Here is a 20,850-nt window from a genome sequence, read left to right on the forward strand (position 1 = left end):
GAGACCAGACCCTACCCCCTCCCCACAGTAACACATTTCTGATAAAATGTGGCCAGTCTGAGGATGGGGGAAGCAAGAAGAGAGGCTCTCCACCCCACCACATGGGGGGGGAGGTAACACCTGGACTTCTCAGAATCAACACCCATCCACTCATCTGCAGTTCCCTTCACAGCTCCCACGGGCTCTGGCTTCTACTCCCAATCCTGGCTCCTGCTCTCACCTGTGTGCCTAGCAGACATGCTGGCCTGCCACTGAGTGACTTCCATCATGACCCTCAAATGGAGATGGAAAACCCTCCTCTTCTCAAATTTTCTGGGGTGTCTTGAGTTGGGAAAGGCCCCTCACTGTAAGCTGTGGAGCTCCCCCGTTCCCAGACCAAGGGTGAAAAGGTGCGTTTTATTTAGGATTAGGCAGCACAGAGGGCAAGTTCCTGGGACTGAAGCCAGCAGTCTCCTGCAGAAACCCAGTGTGTATGCCTTCAAGTGGCTTCCAAGCTCTGGACTCCACCTCTTTATTGGAGCCCCCAGGGGCAAGCAGATGCCGCTGACTGGAGGCAACGAAATGGAATCTGAGGGTATGTGTGCATGTGGTTGCAGAGTTTATTGCCTTCTGGCTGTGGAAGCAGAAAAGATGGACAGGGGCCTGCTAGTGACGGCCAGAGGTTACTCACCCTCACCGGCAACAGCCTTTCCTCCCCACTGTGGGCATGAGGCGGAGCAGCATGATGAGGCCTGGCCTCTGATCTTTAACTGGAAGTGACACGTGCTGCTTCTGCGCCAAAAACGTCCCTGTTGGCCATTGGTCTCCAGCTCCTCTTCCCTGAGCCTCTGATAGCTGAGTGTGCCAGGTGGCCTGACCCCACCCTCCAGGTTGGCTTGTTCGATCGTAGCATGCTTGCTCAAGGGCAGACTGCCCAGGACCTCCTCCTTGCCACCTGCCAGCTAATCCCAATGCCCAATAAAATGCTACTTCCAGATGTCCAGTCTGTCTGTCTACCTTCTTTTACAGCCTGTTTTTTGCTTTTGTTGACAACATTTGAAAGGCAATTCTCCCCAATATGTGAGTTTGTGGATGCGTCAATTACTGCCTTTCAAGCCATTCTTTCTTCAGGGGACAGCAGACCCTCAATCACAAACAACTGCAAGTGAAGACAGCAACAGCTGTCCAGATGCTAAGCTCTTTGAATATTGATTCAAATGGAATTTTCATTTGAAAAAAATGAACCTATTTTTTCTTCTATTTTTAATTAAGAGAAAACCTATTTTAGTACAAAAAGCATTTTTTTTTTAGTCTCTTGGCCAGCCTCAGCTGGGAGTGAGACTAGAGTCAGGCAGGGCTGTGAAACATGAAATGTCTAGAGAGAACCACTCCACCTCAAAGTACGTGCCTATGCAATGAAGTCTCCTCTTGCAGAGGAAAGCGCCACACCAGTCGTTGCCAGCATGCGAATGGAAACATTTGCCCTTGTTTCAGTTTGTTCTCGCTCTCCCCGTTACAAAGCCCCCGACCTCATTGCATTAGGATCCCACCCTTCCCCTTCACCCAGTTGAGTCCTGCATGCCCTGTTTTCTTGTAATTGTGCTGGAATCTGGGACACTGAACAGAATTCAGACCATAGAACTCCATGCTGGACCACTTTTCACTGGGCCTTAAATCTCCTTTCCCGTGTTGGAGGTGGTCACACCTTGAGGCTGTCTGCACCGTCACGGGATGCATAAACCACTTCAGCCAGGACAACCGCGGCATCTCAGGAAATGTGGAAGGCTCTTTCACCGATGCAGAAAGTAAAACTTCACAGCTTCATTCAACACTCTCACTGTCAAGCACGGTCGCCTCCCACCCACCCTGCGCCAACCGCTGTCTCTCAACTCCAAAACCAAAGCAATCATCAAGATTTCTGAAAACAAACCAAAAAAATTTATTTACAAAAGTAATTTTAACTCACTTTTATGTCATATAATGTTAATGTGGACAGCAACAGATTCCTTGGAATATTTAAAGCACACAGATTTATAAAACACATTGAGGCTTGTGTAGCTCATCTCCCTCTAGTTATGTTATACAATTAATAAAGGTCTCATTAGCTCTGAGGTTGGGTCTTGTTGCTGCGCTGTCGCCTCATCGCGGGGTGGGTCTGCCGCCAGGACGGTCACATAACCATCGGCTGTGGACTCCCAAGGAGCAAAGGAGCGAGTCGCAGCAAAGCACGCACGGGCATTTTCAGCTGCTGGAATTTGAAGAGCAGTTCAGCAAAGCTTGTGCTCCCTGAAGAAGCAGAAATGAAGGACAAGGTCACATCATCAAATAAATCACACACCCCTTCCAAGGACATCGCGGAAACACACGTTTAAAGCAGACATTCTTTGAGCACAATCACCCAGATAATTAGGAAATTTCCCTCACACACTCTATATGATTACACATAAAAATCTAAACATAGCTTTCCGTGCTTTAGAAAGTGAATTACTATATGTGAACCTTTTCGTAATATTGTTTAAATACAGATGTTATTCAAATACAATCAGTATCTTCAATTATTACTTCAGTGACTTCTGACTGGTTCTAATATTTTAATTTTTAATTCATGTACTCTATATTTAAACTAAAACAAAGAACACGGGTTGGGCTGTAAATGAGCACCAGAGAAGTTGCTCCAAGGCCTCTCCTCTAGATCATGACAGGATTTCTCCTGAGTGCAGCTGGGGCACCCTCAGTGTGAAAGCAGCCCAGGGAGATGGCTCTGTGGTGCAGTGCACTAAGCTGCTGCTTGCAATGCTGGCACCAAAGAATCAGAGTGCCAGTTTGAGTCCTAGCTTCTTCACTTTCAATTCAGCCCCCTGCTATAGCACCCGGGGAAGCAGCAGATGAAGGCACAAAGACTTGGGTCCCTGAAACCACACTGAGACCCGGATGCAGTTCCTGGGTCTTGGTTTGGGCCTGGCCCGCCCCAGGCCACTGCAGTCATTTGGGGAACAAAACAATGGATGGAAACTCTTACTCTGTCTCTCCCTCTTTCTCTCTGCCTTTCAAATAAATAAGCTAAATATTTAAATGAGGGAGGGGCGAGGAAGGGAATCAGACATAAAAAAAGCTGCTCAGTGGCTGATTGCAACCAAGGTCAAGAATTCCAGCATAACAGCACGGGGGAAGTGCCCCTGCCTACAGTTCTATCAGCTCCGTCTTCCTTTCCTGCTCTCATCCCCGCTACACACCTGCCCACAACCCCCCCTCAGCCCCACCACATGCACACAGGAATGCATCTCTTAAAAAAAAAAATCACAGAACATCTAACCAAAAACAAAACATTTATTTTGGTGAAAATAGTTGAAATCCTTGGAAATCAAAGATGAAAAATCTTCAAAAAGTATACAGAAATAAGCATTACCAAAAATTATGCCTGTATTTCAATTTTTTTTGCACCCAAGGTTTTTGACTCCACTGTCTATGAGCTGAAGCCCCTCATGCAGCCCTTCCGCCTCCAGGCCACGGCGAGCACCCTAACGGGTCCCAGGCAACGAAGGTTCCATGGACATCCCATGAACATGGGCAGGGAAGAGACTCGGGCTACAGAGCAGTGATCCTCCAACATGGGAATGAGTTCTAGCTCTGCAGACTATTGAGGGGCAAGGCTTTCTAAACATTTTATTGAATCAGGCTCTGCCAGTCAGCTGGGAGTGAAATGTGTTTATCAACCTCAATAAAAATTTAGACACTAGGGATTGGCGTTGTGGCCTAGTGGGTTAAGCTACTTTCTCACTCCTCACTCTGTGATCAGTAAGTACGTTTGGTTTTTTTCTACTGGGCTCCAGTCACATACTCCATTTTGTGTTTTCCATCCATTTTTCTCAGGGCTTCAAACTGTTTTTACTAGTCACTGTGTCACTTTTACTCACTGTTCAACTTCCTTCTATCTGCTAACATGTTAATGAGTCCATATGCACTGTGACCCAACATTGAATATTGTATGTTAAAAACTACAGAGTTGCTGGCTATGCTTTCCTTGAGCAGTTCTCAACCCTGTTCACTGGAGGTTTTCTTCCACCCTCTCTTACAGGACTTGGTCCTTGGCCACTATTTCACCTGAGCAGCTGAGCTGCGTGCTTCCCAGAGCCACTTCCCGGGCACTATGCTACTGCTGGACTGCGTGGCACCTCTTAGCCGTGTGATCTGTGCTGGATCTCCAGGTCTCAGCTGTGCAGAGGCAGGTGAAGACGGGTCAGTCGTTACCTCCTGCCAGGACCCAGGCTCTTGGGCAGGCAGTCACAAGCCCTACCCAGGCGCCTCAGCCCAGGGGCACTACAGGTTTCTGCTGAGGTGATACTTGCGCTTTAAACTGGCAAATGGCCTGGAGGGAAATGCCAGGGCAAACAGAAGGGTCCCTGTTATGATTCCCTTCTTATGAACTGCTCAATCTCAGCTGGCTTCAGTACTGTCAGTACTGCTGCTGCTGCAATCCCTTTAAAGTGCTCATCTTACAGACTTTTGTCTGAATTTTGTATCCATTTCTGCGGCAATCAGGCAAGCAATTCCATTTTAGCTATTAAACTTTAAGTTTATACAATTAAATGGAATAGCCTTCCCTCGTGTTGAAAACATTTTTTTTCACCTTCAATTAAGAGGCATCAATTTGAAAGGTGATATAAATAAAGATGCTTAGAATTCATTATATTTGATTATTCAACTTACTGAACAAACTTTGCATCTGTTTTTATATTCTAAGAAAATATAGTCAAAATGCTAACACTATTGGTTTTAAATTCCCTTGTGAAAAAATTTAAACATGTTCAAACTAAATACTTGTTTATTTTAAATGTTTAAAATTTTAGAAACTCACATTTGACCTTTTTTTTAAAGGACCAGCATTTGTCCAGCAGTTAGGATGTCCCTTCTGATGTTCCTGTCTCGTACCACAGCACCTGTGCTCAGTATGCACGTCTGGCCCTGACTCCTGCAGACCCTGGAGGGCAGCAGGGGTGATCCAAGTGATCGGCTTCCCATTACAGGACACCAGCTCGAGTCCCGAGCCCTGGCTTCACTGAGGACATTTGGGGAGGAAACCAACAGGTGGAAACACTTCCTGCCTGTTTCTAATAAACTTACATAGACAATATCTTAGAAAAGAGAAGCAACTGAAAATTTAGATTAAATGAAAAAATGAATATGTGCTGGGAACACAGACAACAACATAACCCGCTGTGCCACTAATCTGGCGTCCCTTATAAGCACTAGCTTGAGTCTTGGTTGTTCCATTTGTGATCCAGTTCCCTGCTATTGTGCCTGGGAAAACAGCAGAGGATGGTCCAAGTACTGGGACCCCTGCCACCCATGTGACAGACTGCAGAGTCCTTGGCACCTGGTTTTGGCTTGGCCCAGCCCTGCAGCTTGCAACTATCCAGGGACTGAACCAGCAGGTGGAAGAACTTTGTCTCCCTCTCCTCGTGACCCTCCTTTCAAATTAACCAATCTTAAAGGCTGAGCTAACATAGAAGGATGAAATGAACAGCTAGGACACTGGTGCAGATCAGTGTTTGGAATTCTATTTAGAACCCAGCCTTGTGTGAACTTCAACGAAAGTTTACACATGTGTAGTTAATAGGTTCTTTCTTAATGGAAAAACATCTTAAGGCTGAAAATGGAACATTAATGAAGAACTAGAGAAAGTAACCCACTAGAAATTTTTCCTACTTAGTAAAAACCTAACCAGGTAGGTACTGCTGGTATTAAAAGGTGACTTTCGCTATACAAGTACCTTCTAGTGCCACCGATGACAGGTGGCGCGGAGCAGGCACCGAGTGGTAGACAAGGAAGCAGGCCAGCATGGTCAGCTGAGATTCCTCAAAGGGCTGCCCACTGAGGTATGCGTGCACACACATGTCACCCCCGGCTGTGAAACAAACACAAATGCAATGAACAAGTGACAATAGAATCAAAAGGCACAGGGAATACTCTATTCTTACTTTTCATCAAGATTTTTACAGTACTTGCCATATGGTAACTGGGTACTATACTGGGTAAAGTTTTTATATTGTGGTAAACTAGACCACATACCTGTCATTACAGAGTTTGGGGTGTTCCAGAGGAGAGAGCTGACATAAGCCAAGGTGTACAAATTGTGCTGAGTGTCAAGAAAGTGTGGACAACTGTGGTTTCTCCCAAACAGCTTTCTCGCATCCTTCCCTCCACTGTGTGCCCTCCGAGGAGATGGACCTCAGCCCAGGACAAGCTCCCCAACTCCCATGTGGATCACACTCCACAGCTTGTTCACACACAGACGGGCACAATCTCTGACTAGGCAGTTCTGGGTGGGGTGGGACCAGAAGCACCGCATTTCTGAAGCCAGTTCCCCTGTGATCTGCTACCGTAGAGGAACCATGGTGAGAACCACTCCCACGAACTGATCAGTCATCTTGTCCCTATGACACAGCAATTAGTTGGAAGCCTCAGAATGGTGAAGACAAAATGAGCCAAGAACTGCATTCCACTGAACACAACAATGAGGATGCTAGTCTACTGGGAGGTGGAAACACCTGGGATTTGGGCAGAGCAGCAGAGGAACAGAAACTAAAGGAGAGAAGGGATTCTTGAATAGCTTATCAAGAAATGTGAGCATGGTATTTCCTTGCTTCCCTTCAATGGCTTTCTCATACCTGTCAATTCTTTTTTTTTTATTGACTTATCACTATTGTTTTCAGTTTCAATGATTTCTGCTGTTAATGTTTAACTTTGGGTTTACTTTCCTTTTTCTGGGGAGTGAATCATTGGATGGAAGATCTTCCTTTCTGTCTCACTTCCTCACTGTATATCTGACTTTGCAATAAAAATAAATAAATCTTTTTAAAACAAAGTGAAATTGAAAGACACAGTTAACAAAAGGTAAAATAACCAATGAGCAAAATAAAAGTACACTGGTCATTAAGGAAATGCAAATTGAGAATAATACACTATATTAATCACTAAGACTATAAAATATAAAAACAATGATATAATTAAAAATTTAAAACTGCATGACACCACTTCACTGATGGGAAACTAAAATGGCACAAATTAGGAAAGAAAAAAATCTCCTGAATGTGGTGACGATGAGGCTCAGCCGATACAATAATGGCAGGAGTGATTGTACCACTCTTTAATTTCCATATGCTTTATGTTTTCCACAACACATTTATTAGACAGTTAAAACTTTAAGTTGAAACCTAAAACCTATTTTCCCAAGATTATAATTTAAGGAACCAGAGCACAGGAAACATCTGGAATTTTCAGATTCCATAACTGTAGCTGGGGTTACAATGACTGATCCTAAGTCTATAAATGCATCTGATTTCTACGGAGACACTGCTGTGAAGGCCAACTCACAGGCTCCCCATCTCAGTCCCGCTGTTGTTTCCCCCGCAAATCCAGCTGCGCACACACCTATGAGACAGGAGGATATAGTTCTACACTAAAAATGACACACTATTAGTAAGTGAGAGTGAAAAAGCAAAATTTGATGGTGGCTCAGAGCACTGCTGTAAATCATCCAGTGCACTGCGGGGAGAAGGATGACCCAGGACACTGTGTGAGAGAGAGCCCGGTCACTATGGAAGTTTCATTTCAATGTATGAAACTGCAGACCAGAGAAGTTGCTGGCATTTAAAGACATATTTCTTAACAATAGCAAAGGTTATCAAAAAGGGGTCAAATGCTAAAGTGAATTAAAATAATAAAACCAATGAAGTAACATATTTTCCCTCTAGAAAAGGGCAGATGGGATGTAGCCATTAAAGTACAAAGAGTTTGGGGGCCAGGGCCAGTGTGACGGCTCAAAAGGCCAACACCCTTCGTTGCAGCGCCAGCATCCCATACGGGTGGCCAGTTTGTGTCCTGGATGCTCCACTTCTGATTCAGCTCCTCTTCTGAGCAGCAGAGGATGGCCCAATGCCCTGGGAGCCTGCACCTGCATGGGAGACCCAAAAGAAACTGCTGGCTTCAGATTGGCTCAGCTCCATTTGTGCTGGCCACCTGGGGAGTGAACCAGTGGATGGAAGACCTCTCTCTGTAAAATCTGACTTTTAAATAAAAAGAAATGGATTTTCAAAATACAAAGAATTTGGAATTGCCACTTTTCAATGTATATGTCTTACCATCTTGTTTCAAATTTTCTCCAGAAACTTGCTTTCTAGACTCAGAGGTGGATAGTTTGCCAATAGGGATTTATTGGAAGCATTTCAATAAACTAAAAAGAATAAAAATAATCATGGAGTTGACTTATATCAGAATACAGAAGTCAAAAGGCCTCACCTTTTTGCTTCCGTGAGAAACACTTCGACGCTACTATAAATAACTTTGTCATTTCACACAATCAGAAGCCAGCACTTCCGACAGAGAGTCACTGTTCCACGATGCCCCAGGGGCTCACTGCCTGGCTCTCAGGGCTGGGAAAATCACCCTCCCCACCACACACATACATCAAGTCCTAAGAGTACAGAGAGTGGAGAGAAGAAAAGGGGGCAGGAATGACAGCTGGTCTCAGGTAGGTGACAGGCCACACCCCTAATAAACAGGACACAGAGGTACCAGAAAGAAAACCTGATCTGATGCTTGGAAAAAAAACAAAGTTCCGAATCAAGAGATATTTACAATGCTATACACATTCTGTGTGCATGCTTTATAAAGAAGTATAAGCAGATAATCAGAATCCAATTCACCTAGCTAGAAACATGACTCCTACAGCCACTCTGGCTTAAAATGGACTATATCTTGCTGGGAGTCCAGGGTAGGTTCGAAGCCCAAGGGTCCAAGGCCACCATTACCTTGCAGCCACTGGTCCAGGCTGTTGTCAATTGTGCACTTCACCACGGGCAGGAACTCAGAGTTCATGAAAAGCCCGCGCTTGGGGTGGTTCTGTAGCCGCTCCTGATGGCTACGTGAGCTGAAGAACTCTAACACCAACTTAATCTGCCATAGCTCGGAGGTATCAGCTATTTCTCTTTTTCCAAGTCTTCTTACAGCCTTGAGGAGGAGAGAACAGTAATCCACTTGGTGAGTGAGGTGCTCTATTTTTAAATGTAACCCTAAAATAAGTGCAGTGGGGGGAATCCCTTCTGTGGTTTGGTGCATCCCGCCTCCACAGGGCCCTTCCCTGAGAACAGTGACAGGGCTCCCCTCATCTTCAACAGGACCCCACTTGAGCAGTCCCCGGGGGCTAAAGAGTTTGCTCTTTTAAAGATTTATTTATTTTTATTTTTAAGATTTATTTATTTATATTGGAAAGGCAGATATACAGAGAGGAGAGACAGAGAGGAAGATCTGCCATACGATGGATCACTCCCGAAGTGACCGCAATGGCCAGTGCTGAGCCAATCCAAAGCCAGGAGCCAAGAGCCTCTTCCGGGTCTCCCATGCAGGTGCAGGGTCCCAAGGCTTTGGGCCGTCCTTGACTGCTTTCCCAGGCCACAATCAGGGAGCTGGATGGGAAGCAGGGCTGCTGGGATTAGAACTGATGCCCATATGGGATCCCAGCACATTTAAGGCAAGGACTTTAGCCACTAGGCCACAGCGCTGGGGCCCAAGAGTTTGCTCTTGACTCAAGACCCTGAACAATTAGGACCCCAAAGGTCTTTAGTTAGTCCCCTATGAGGAACTCGGACAGGGTACAATGGCATGGCAGGGATCAGACAACGACAGCAGCACTCCTGGTCTGGCTGCTGTTGAGAGCCACCTTTACACAGAGGGCACAGGCGTCCTGGAATCTGCCCATGACTGAAGAGAGAGGGCTCAGAGGACAGAGAGAAGACATCCTCAGCCAGCAACTACAAAACATAGCTTCCTACTTGGTGTTGAAGGGAGGCACCGCGAGGAGCAGCGCAGCACACACACCACAGACTGACACCTTCCGCTCTATGAAGCAGCAGCCTGGGGACCTATCTACTTAAGCTGGAATCTGTATTTAATTAGGACTGTCATTTGATACAATGTGATTCCTCAGGTATTTCCACACTTGGTTTACAAGATTATTTCTCCACTAGAGATTATCCCTTTGGCTTCAGACACTGAGTCCCAACTGCTGATGTGTGAACTCAGTATAGCAATCAGTTGAAGAGCTTTGTAAAACTATAAATTCTGGATCTCACACTAGAAATCCCGATTCAATAGCACACTGGTTAAGATGTCAGTAGAGATGCCCATATTCCATATCGGGGTTTGAGTCCTGGCTTGGCTCCTAATCCCAGCTCCCTGCTAACGTGGACACTGGGTGACCCAAGTGACAGCTCACATACTGGTGTTCTGGCCACTCACTTGGGAGTCTTAGATCAAGTTTCCAACTCCTGGATTTGCTGCCTTGGCCCATGCAGCCATTGATGCAATGAATCAACCTTTGAGAACCGTCTCTTTCTCTTTCTCTCTCAAATAAATGTTAAAACAGTATGAATTACCAATAACCTAAAGTGATAAATTGGTTTGATCTATGAGGAGATCTGGTAAGCATTATTTTCTATTGCCTTTTTAGGCTCTTTTAAAATAACAATAACAACAACAACAACAAAAAGAAAGAAAGAAAGAAAAAAATTTAAAAGTAAGCCCCAACTCCCCGAATCACCATTTAGATTTTGTAATGTTTGGCAAGTTGAATCATGTAAGTATAATATCACTTACAGTCATTCTTATGGAACTCAACTTAATCACCTGTTGTTCATTCAGTGTTCCAGTAAGCGGCTTCACTAGGAAGGAGGCAAGAAACCACAGAAGCACACCAAGACAAGAAGAGAGGGAATGTCCTTCTCTCCGCATTAGGGGTCAAAGGACTAAAGGGGAAAAGAGGACTGCTCCCCAAAGAAGGGACACTTCTGTCTTGTAAACTCCAAGCTTTTAGGAGTGCTTTCAACTTTGTCAGGCCTTCCTTTTTAATATTTCTAAAAGCAAACAAGAAAATAAAAGGGAAGACATATAGGGCACCTTGTCCTACTATTGGTAGGATACTTGAACCACAGATAAAGTCATTAAACACTGGAGCAGGTTTGGGGATCCTACCTGATCCATCGCTATGTATGCAGGCAACATCTCTGGCGTCTCCTGAGCCACACACTCGTACAGCACTGAAGAGAAGAGATCCAGAATCTCCTGTTTCTGTGGAAAGTCAGGTTATTGCAACACATGAACACAGAGCTCAAAGCCAATTCAAAGAAACAATTACAACTACTAAGGCTTATTTTTAATCTGTATAGTAAATGACATAAAATAGTGATTTTCTTCAAAAACTCCTGGTACATGCAACAGTAAACATCAATTAAAAAACAAAATGGAATTAGGTCCCAAAGGCCAGCTGAGGACAGAAGCACTGTGGAAAGCAAAGGGACTAGGTTAAAATGAACCACACCAGGTGTCCCTGCTTGGGCTGCTGGGGAGGGATTCAGAAACTGGGCACAGCCTCCAGGAAGGTGCAAGAGAACACTGAGCAGAACAAGCCTGGGAGGACAACAGGTTCAACTGCTGCTGGGGGAGGGACACACGGACCCCATCCAAGAACTGTGCCTATAAACCACAGTGATAGAGGACCTAACCTCAGGGGAAGAATTAAATGAGAAAATTATAGAAAATACAGAGCAGAGGGCCCGGCGGCGTGGCCTAGTGGCTAAAGTCCTCGCCTTCAACGCCCCGGGATCCCATATGGGCACCAGTTCTAATCCTGGCAGCTCCACTTCCCATCCAGCTCCCTGCTTGTGGCCTGGGAAAGCAGTCGAGGACGGCCCAATGCATTGGGATCCTGCACCGCGTGGGAGACCCGGAAGAGGCTCCTGGTTCCCGGCTTCGGATCGGCGCGCACTGGCCCGTTGCGGCTCACTTGGGGAGTGAAACATCGGATGGAAGATCTTCCTGTCTGTCCTCCTCTGTGTATATCTGACTTTGTAATGAAAATAAAATCTTTAAAAAAAAAAATACAGAGCAGAGCATCTAACATATATTCAGACTTAAATAAATAAGAGAGGGGAAGGTGACCTCACTGAACCATCAAAACAGCATAACAGTGTAATCCTACTTTTGGAAATAAAGAGACCTCATTTCCTAAGGCCACACACACACTTAGAGACAAAGGGTGTAAGTTCCAGATCATCTAATTCCCACATTCCATCCTCCCGCTCCGCATGGTGGACTGAATGAAAGAGCAGTAAAGCACTCCTGGAATTCTGAGCAAAACGGGTGACTAACAGAAAGAGGGTGTAACATACAGAGAAAACTAAGCAAAATGAAATCACAAGAAGAGAAAGGTGTAAACTACTGAGAATATAAATCGGTGCGAGAACAGATGCAAGAAACTGTAAGCTACCAAACGAACATGTACGGAACTTTTTTTTAATGTTAATTTACTGGAAGGTAAGATTTACACAGAGAAGCAGAGAGAGAGAGAGAGAGAGATTCCATCTGCTGGTTCACTTCCCAAATGGCGCAACAGCCAGAACTGAGCCGATCTGGAGCCAGGCACCAGGAGCTTCCTCCTGGTGTCCCACACAGCTGCAGGGTCCCAAAGCCTTGGGCCGTCCTCAGCTGCTCTCTCAGGCCACAGTCAGGGAGCTGGAAGGGAAGTGGAGCAGCCAGGATATGAATTGGCATCGATATGGGATCCCAGCGCATGCAAGGTGAGGACTTTAGCCACTAGGGTACTACGCCAGGCCCAGGAACATTTATTTATTTATTTTTAAAAACAGTTTCACTTATTTATTTGAAAGAGTTGATAAAGAGAAGCAGAGAGATCTTCCATCCGTTGGATCACTCCTCAAATGGCTGCAACTTAGCTTCTTGTTTTCCCACATGAGTGACAGGGACCCAAGCATTTGAGTGATCTTCTATTGCTCTTCCCAGCCAATCACAGGGAGTTGGACAGACAGTGAAGCAGCCAGAACACAGACCAGTCCCATAGAGAAGGGCCTGCACCACAGGCAGCAGTTTCACCTGCTAAGCTACAATACCTACCCCATGCACAGACATCTAAGCCGGTTCTGTTATCACAGTAGGCAGTTATTACAGAAAAATCAACACTTTGCCAAACAAAAAGCACCCAATGCTCCTGAGGCATGTTGTCAATTTCAAGGACAGGTACCAATATCACAGATGGTTTTGTGGATTTACATGTAGCAAACCAAACCAAAACAAAAGAAAACACACAAAAGAAACAAAACAACAAATCCTGTAGTGCTATGCTGGAGCTAAGAAACCAAATATGATGCATACCTGACCCATATTCACAGTTGGTTTGCAGAAATATTCAGCAAATGACAGAAGAGCTGGATCAGACGTAAATGATGAAATTGTTTCTGGCTAGAAAAAAACAACACAATAATCCATGTGAGACAGTAGAAGATTGTTTTCCTTAGGCTCCCACTGTGATGTGTGCAGTTGTAAACTGCCACTCTCCTTTCAGCTCATGTCCCCACAAACCTAAGACGCTACAAACTCACGTGAGTCTCATCGATATGTTCTGCTAAAAAGTCAGAAATTATCAAAAGATCACTAATAAACGTCCTCTCTCTTCTAAAACTCAACCCCCAAAAGCCTTTCCCCTCTTTCCTTGAAAGCCTAGCAGGAAAGGTAATTGTAACTAAGGCGGTAAGGAAAAAGATTACCACGCACAGCCAGTCTATCACAGTCAACAAGTACCACACAGCTCTACACAGAAGAGGTCCTAGCTTATCAGCTGAAGTCACCGAGATAGGAAGTAGAATGGGGACGGCCAGGGGCAGGAGGAGGGGGAATGAGAAGTGAGTGTTTCAAGGGCTCAGAGGCTCAGGTCCTCCAGAGTCCTGGAGGCAGACAGAGGTGATGGCTAGCACTAAACTTGCACCCTTACAAAGGGTTACCAGGGTAAACTGTGTTATATATATTTTACCAAGACAATAAAAAGCTGGTAAGAACAAATAAACAAACCAAACAACAAACTGTCATAAGTTGAAGACTGAAAATGAAGCACAACTACTTTTCACTCTGAAATTCATAATCTTTCTGGACTAACAGGAAGGACGCTGAAAGTATACACTTTCCCCATTGGAACGCAACTCTAAACTCAGACCTGCTTTCTCCACAACTGGATTAGAGTCTTTGAGATAGACTGTACTTTTAGAAGAAACAACTGTACTAATGTAAGTCAAGTTTTGCTCACAAACCCTCTAGAGTACTTCAGAGACAACCTATTGAATACTGCTAAGCAAAATTCCCTGCCATCACATCTGAGAACATAGGCTCAGTTGCAACTAAACCAAAATGAGACATAACAACAAATAAACAAAATGTAATGCTTGAACTGAATTAAAATAAGCTGTGTCCTTCCCTGGAGGAACAAACAATGCTTACTCAATCCTCTATTTGCCACTTGGCAGCTCAGCTGTCACCTTGCTATACATAACCATCCTCCGGGCTCCTGGCGCCTTCAACAGGCAGATATTTGCTCCTGGGACTCCAAAAAAGGAGTTGAATTCAGGCATCTTAATGCTAGATCATTGGTATATTTCTGGTGCTGGAACTCTATTTGAGTTCTAAAATGTACAGCAAAATAGATACTGGTTCTGCCCCAGTAGATATGAAATTCTTCATATCCTCTCAGAATATAGATCTGTCTATTTCTTCACTTCAAAGACCGCTGCACCGGCACTCAAGTATCATGCAAATAAGAGTCACACACACTGACGAAAGACTAAATCTTTCATTTATCCTTTCCAATTCTTAAGAAACAAAAGGTAGTTCAAAACTTAGAGTGCTAGCTTGCAAAAAAAAAAATCTTCAATTTTTTTTATGACTTAAGTACATCTCTATTATGGAAGGATAATAAAATCCTTAAAGTTTTACACTGTTAAGATATAATCACATTATGACTCTTCTTTTCGCTAAATAAAAATCTTAAAGTGTTTTCTCCCCAAGCCAGCAAACAGTCTGCGGCCAATCAGTGTTTCCAATCAAGAGGGATGAGTGAGGAAGCAAGTGGGATCTGGAAGTACTTCCTCTCATCTTCTAGATTCTACCAACACCCCCTACCTTGAAAGCCCGAGCTTCAGAGTTCCTGTTGGCAACAGTCTGGGCCAACAAACTTTGCCACCCCATTGGATCTTCTTTGTAGGAGAGCTGACCTGCTCTGAGCTTAACATATAAAACCCCATCCTTAGAAAGGATGGACCTAAAAGAAAAAGAATGAATTTAATAGGAGGTAACATCGGCAGTTCTTGACTAGAAAGGTTTTTCCAATACCAAGTTCACAAGATGAAGTCTTTCTCATTTTCCACTAAAGAACATGATTATTTTTTGGTTGGTCCTATGATAGAGCAGTTAAGATGATACATGCAACACGAGAAGCCCATATGGGTACCAGTCCAAGTCAGCTGCTCTGCTTCCAAACCTGCTCCCTGCTAACGCTCCTGGGAAAGCAGCAGCAGATGGCCCAAATATTGACGCACCTACCACCCATATGGGAAACCCTGCTAAGGTCCTGGCTTTTGGCGTCTGCTTTCAGTCTAGGCTAACTCTAGCTGTTGCAGCGATTTGGGGAATATAGCAACAGGAGGAAGATCTCTGTCTTTCCCTCTCTCTTCAATAATACCTTTCAAATAAACAAACAAATTCTTAAAAAAAAAAAAAAAAAGAATGACTATTTATTTGGCCTAAAATTAAATCAAGCCCTAGATGACAACCCAAATTAAAGTTTTGTTTTTCTATGGCATCTAGAATTATGGCACTTATTAAGAAGGCAATTTGATTATTTTCTCAAAGATGAGCTTCTAAGATCGTATTTATCTGACATATCTTGGTATTTTTTACGCACTCTTGCACCATACATGAGATACATGAGGTACTAAAATATCTATTCACTGATAGCAGAAAGAAAGAATGCTTCAGAACTAAAAATAAGACAACACAAAAAACAGCTATTATACAAACTGCCTGGGAATACATAAATTGAGAGCAAACTCTAACAGCTTACATTCTTATAAAGCTTTCTGGAAACTTGTAAAGACTTAATTTAGATACTACTCAAAATTATTAATTATTAATAAAATCATTAACACTCCAAAGTAATTACTTGGATATGGCTATTCCCACCCAAAGAAATCTATTACAATTGTAAATGTCTAAGAAACTTCCAACCAAAAAATGACAAAGATACAAAAGAAGATGTATGACAAACATCAGTAATTACAATAGATTCCTCTTTCCTTAAACTTTTCTTAAATTATTTATCAAAAGATAATTCCATTACTACCTCCAAATTAGTCAGTTCAAATTTCTCAATGAATAAATATTTATGTTTGATTTCTGACTTTTAATTTTCACTTTCTAATGTAAACCCATCTTCAAATATACAGAACACTTTATTCAAGGCACACTGTGTATTATCTTTTTTTTTTTTTTTTTTTTTTAAAAAATATGTATTTATTTTATTGGAAAGCAGAGCAAATTTAAAAAAAAAAGACTGTGTATTATCTTGTATGAGATGAAAGAGTAACAAGTAACACTCAAGGTAATAACTGATACCCTCCCTCACACTTCTATATACTTCCTAGACTCTTCCTAAAAGGTACATCTGAGAAATTTAACATACTTACTTCAAGTGTTGTGTTCCTTTGCTCAAATCTATAAGCAGCTCCCAGTATCTTGGGCCTTTAACTTTAATCTGCCAAGACAAACAAATGTAATCAACCCCCAACTGCAGAGTCCTAGCCTGACAAATTGAAACCCACTCTCAGAGCAAACAGCAACTTAGCTGGAGGCAGCTGGAGATGACCAAGCTCCATTTCCAGACAAAAATTCCACAAGCTTCAACATCTGAGCCATCTAATCTCCTAGTAGAGCTTCCCAAGATAAGCCCTTTTCTGTTGTAAGCAACTATTCCTTTTGCTGCTATTGTCTTGTTTTCTACCAAAGTTTCATAGCTATCTAATGATACACTGTTCTGTTTCAACCTACCCCTTGAACAAGCATCCCCAAGTCAAGCCCAACTTACTTGTTTTAAAAGGTGGAGTTCTGGAAGAAGCGTAGGAGCCATCAATTCTTCTTTGGTTTGTTCATACCACTGAGTGCCCTTTACAAATGTAACAGTACAGTCACAGTTCACAAGACCATCATTGGAAACCACAGAAAGGAACAAGCACTACTCCAAACCTATCTCTTGCCCAAAACATGTCCAGAGACTTAAGGGACATAAAATTCTGATACTCGTGCCTTAAAAAAGGACTACAGCCTCAATCCCTTTACCTGGCATGTATCACTTCTCACTACTTTGAGTTTGGCTCCTCACAGGCCAGCAACACTGAAGGTTGCACTTCAAGCGGGTCTTTGCACACGTCTTCTTCACTGGAAACAAGCCCCCCTCAGCTAGCAATTTACAACCCAAACACTGTCCACTGTGAATCCATCCCAACCCTCTAAAGTTGGACAAGGGCATGTGTCTGAATTCCATATATACTCTCAATTGCCACCATATCCATGGCCAGTGAAGAGAAGGAACACAACAATGTCATTTTGTAAACCTGTAGCTAACAGTGTTGATACACAAAATATACTTAATAATTTCTCAAATGAATGAAGAATACTGGATTTGAAATCTATATATATATCTAAACGGAAGGTCTCTCAACAAATACACAATTTTGGAATTTCAAGTATTTAGCTTACAACTCTAACAGAACTCAATTGGTCTTTTTAGAACACACAGGGACATGTTCAAACTATAAGCTGTAAGGACAAGAGAGTACTGATAACCCCTAAAACAATCATAGTCACAGACACTAAATGAGTCTCAACGGCTTGGATGGGATGTCCAACGAGCCTGGAAGCTCCAATTTTTATGAGAAATCAACCTTTTACTGAAAGATCCTGACCTGCAAAGATGGATGAATGGTAACAGAATCATAAATCAATGACAGGGAGGAAGAGCTACCTTGTAGGTCACCTCTATGAGGGCATAGCAGGGCGTGTTTGTGTCCACATCCACGGGCACCAGAAGCCTGGGTTCTGCAGCTAGCACATAGAGATGCCGCAAAGCCTGGAGATGGTACCTGTGCGAAGCAGAGAGCAGGTAACAAACATGTGACGACAGCTGCTGCCCCAAAGTGAGAGAAAGAGCTCCAAGTGAACAACACTCTGAAAAGATGACGACAAGATTCAAGGAAAAGCAATGCGGAAGTGAGTATCCTGCCAGTTGGAATACCTGTATCCCTCAACACAGTCCTTGGATTTCAGTGTTGGCTCAGCCTCCAATTCCAGATTCCTACTAATGTACAGCCTGGAAGGCAGCAAATCACGGTTCCAACATGTGGGACACCTGGATTGAGTCTCCAACTCTCAATGCTGGCCTGGCCAAGCTCAAGCTGTTGTGGGCGGGTATTAGGAAGAGTACTAGTGAGTGGGAACTCTGCCTTTTTCTGTTTTTCAAATAAACAAAATTTTCAATTAGAAAATTTTTAAAAAATCAATGCAAAATTCTCTTTTGGAGGGCTGGTGCTATGGCATAGCAGACACACACAGCTCCTTGAAATACACAGCACATTAAAAATTTACAGCTGAGATTATGACAACATTTTGTGTATACATGCTTTACTTTTTCAAAAAAATGGACTTTAAAATTTGCATTTTAGACTGTAATCATTCACAAATTATTTATCACTTACTATCCCAGAAGGATGAAAATTTTAATTTCCAAAAAAATTATGAACAAAAGGCTCCCTCATCTCATTGAAACATACTACTCCCACAAATCTATTTCTAAAAAATCAATAAGGATCTGAGAAACCCTGGTTATTTATCAATTATATAAAGATTTTTGATGTTTATCATCAAATTGCTTTGTCTAAATAGCTAAGTTACATTATGATCAGGAACATATAAATGTGGCTCATTACTGTACACGAGCCAACAATTTGGTTTAACAACTCAAAAATCTTTCCTAAATGACAAGAGTGAGACCCTGAGGCAGAGACGCACTGACTTAACAAGACTCTCACCCCACCATCCCATCATCAAAGTTTCGATTTCAGATCAGGTTACTTTGTACAACAGCTTTCTTTCTTCCGACACTGGCTGTAATTACCATTCTGTGCTCAGCAAAGATGGCTTAGGTAGTATTACTGTGAGCGCTCTGACCCTTCCTGAACACGGGGGTCGCCTCAGCTGTGATTCATAAGCAAGAGGGATCGGCTACATCAGAAACTGAAGTGCGCTTGTTCTGTGTGCTTAAAAATACGAAGCTTCTGGACCACTTACACATGTGCTGGGGTTTCACTGCTCGCACTACTTCTCAATTGTGTTGATTTTATGCTGTGTTTTGCTATGTTTTTCCTGGTTCCTTCAGTGTCATTTACACCAATCAACTCTCATTAATATAAAAGAGGGAAGTTAAGAAAGGACTCACAACCACTGTCCCTCGATCAGAGGCATTTTTTACTTGGAATTAGTTGCAAACACAAAAGGTATTGTCTTGAACCCCCTTTGGTTACTATCCTCTGCTCGGTGACTTTCGCCCAGATGATAACTTGGTCTTGGCCACTCTGGGGTTCACAGCAATTCTACAGACTTGAGAATGAGGGAACAACAATCAGTCACTAGATGGCGAAAGTTCTCTTTTCCCCTAACATTTTGTGAAAGATACTTTTTAACGGATTTAGCCAGAAGCACAAGTTCGGGAACAGAACAATGTGAATTTAGAAACAGGCTCAAGAGACCAAAACACAACCAAGTTATCCTCTGGGAGAACGGAAGGTACCACAGTGAAGGCAGACTCTGGACTCACCGGTTGTCGGTGCTGTGAGCCGGGAAGTGCGGGTAAAGAGCACAGAGAAGAGCGGCGATGGAGGAGTTGGAGGTGCTCAGAGAATACCTGCGGGCAGACAGGGCACAGGTCACTAATGGCCCTTTGCACAAATGGACACTGAGCCACTCACTCACTCAATAAGTGTGTCAACGGTGTGAATGTTTTCAGTTACTATTCATCATCCACAATATACTGAAAACAGAAGCAACATCTCACAATTGGCAAACTTCAGTCCTTGAATGTAATAAACAAAATTAAAGCTAAACCATAGTGATGGAGACCATGAATTCAATCGTAAATATTAAGAGTCACACACAGCAGGCATTGTGGCATAACAAGCAAAGCCACCATCTGCAACACCGGCAGCCCACACGGATGCCAGTTTAATGTCCTGGCTGTTGCGCTTCTGATCCATCTCCCTTCAAATAGCAGACGATGACCCAAGTGCTCGTGTGACTGACACCCACATGGGAGATCCACACGAAGCTCCTGGCTTCAGCCTGGCCCAGCCCTGGCTGCTACAGTCATCTGGGGAGTGAACAGTGGATCGAAGATCTCTCTCTGTAACTCTTGCCTTTCAAAAAATATATACATACATATTTTAAAAAAGGGTCATGCATAAAGTTTATGACCTCTATTGGTTTTATTTACATCTATTTACAGAACTGTGAACTTGACTTTTGAATTCTCTTTCACCAGATACATTAAACATTTTTCTGTTTCTGTAAAATGTGAGTACTCCTTTACAATGATGGACAAAAAGGGGCAAAAGTTAACATTAAAAGTGCAATGAGTATATAAACAGCAATCTGCCTTTACATAAACTGCTTTTTCTTAATGTAATATAATTTTTTTTTAAAAAAAGGATACATTTTCTCAGCAAAGGATCTTCTGGAATTTTCCTAAGTTTAAATTATTTTGCTGTTGCTCCAATTTAATATAGCAAGCAGGTAAATTAGATTAAAATTCTAGAGTGTTTCTAACAAATATTATGAAAAACGTAACAGTACAAGACATCATATAAAATAACACTGGAGCACCATGGTGAAGTAGGCTAGACTTCTGCCTATGGTGCTGGCATCCCACAT

The 20,850-nt window shown here is 43.1% G+C and overlaps 1 protein-coding gene across 3 annotated transcripts in view; it reads right to left on the reverse strand.

Annotated features, from left to right (window-relative positions):
• Positions 1–1,900: 1,900 nt before the first annotated feature.
• Positions 1,901–20,850, reverse strand: part of ANAPC1 (anaphase promoting complex subunit 1) — an 86,690-nt gene continuing 67,740 nt past the window's right edge. For all 3 annotated transcript variants that reach the window (XM_058667620.1, XM_058667621.1, XM_058667619.1), the window contains exons 39-48: positions 19,742–19,828; positions 17,894–18,011; positions 16,958–17,035; positions 16,560–16,627; positions 14,998–15,136; positions 13,204–13,290; positions 11,008–11,103; positions 8,790–8,988; positions 5,750–5,884; positions 1,901–2,265 (exon numbers count right to left, since the gene is read on the reverse strand). In XM_058667620.1, coding sequence (XP_058523603.1) covers positions 2,150–2,265; positions 5,750–5,884; positions 8,790–8,988; positions 11,008–11,103; positions 13,204–13,290; positions 14,998–15,136; positions 16,560–16,627; positions 16,958–17,035; positions 17,894–18,011; positions 19,742–19,828 — 1,123 coding nt within the window. In that variant the 3' untranslated portion in view covers positions 1,901–2,149. The remainder of the gene's footprint in view (positions 2,266–5,749; positions 5,885–8,789; positions 8,989–11,007; positions 11,104–13,203; positions 13,291–14,997; positions 15,137–16,559; positions 16,628–16,957; positions 17,036–17,893; positions 18,012–19,741; positions 19,829–20,850) is intronic.

Source organism: Ochotona princeps, chromosome 8 (genome assembly GCF_030435755.1).
Source record: "Ochotona princeps isolate mOchPri1 chromosome 8, mOchPri1.hap1, whole genome shotgun sequence".
NCBI classification, from domain to species: Eukaryota; Metazoa; Chordata; class Mammalia; order Lagomorpha; family Ochotonidae; genus Ochotona; species Ochotona princeps.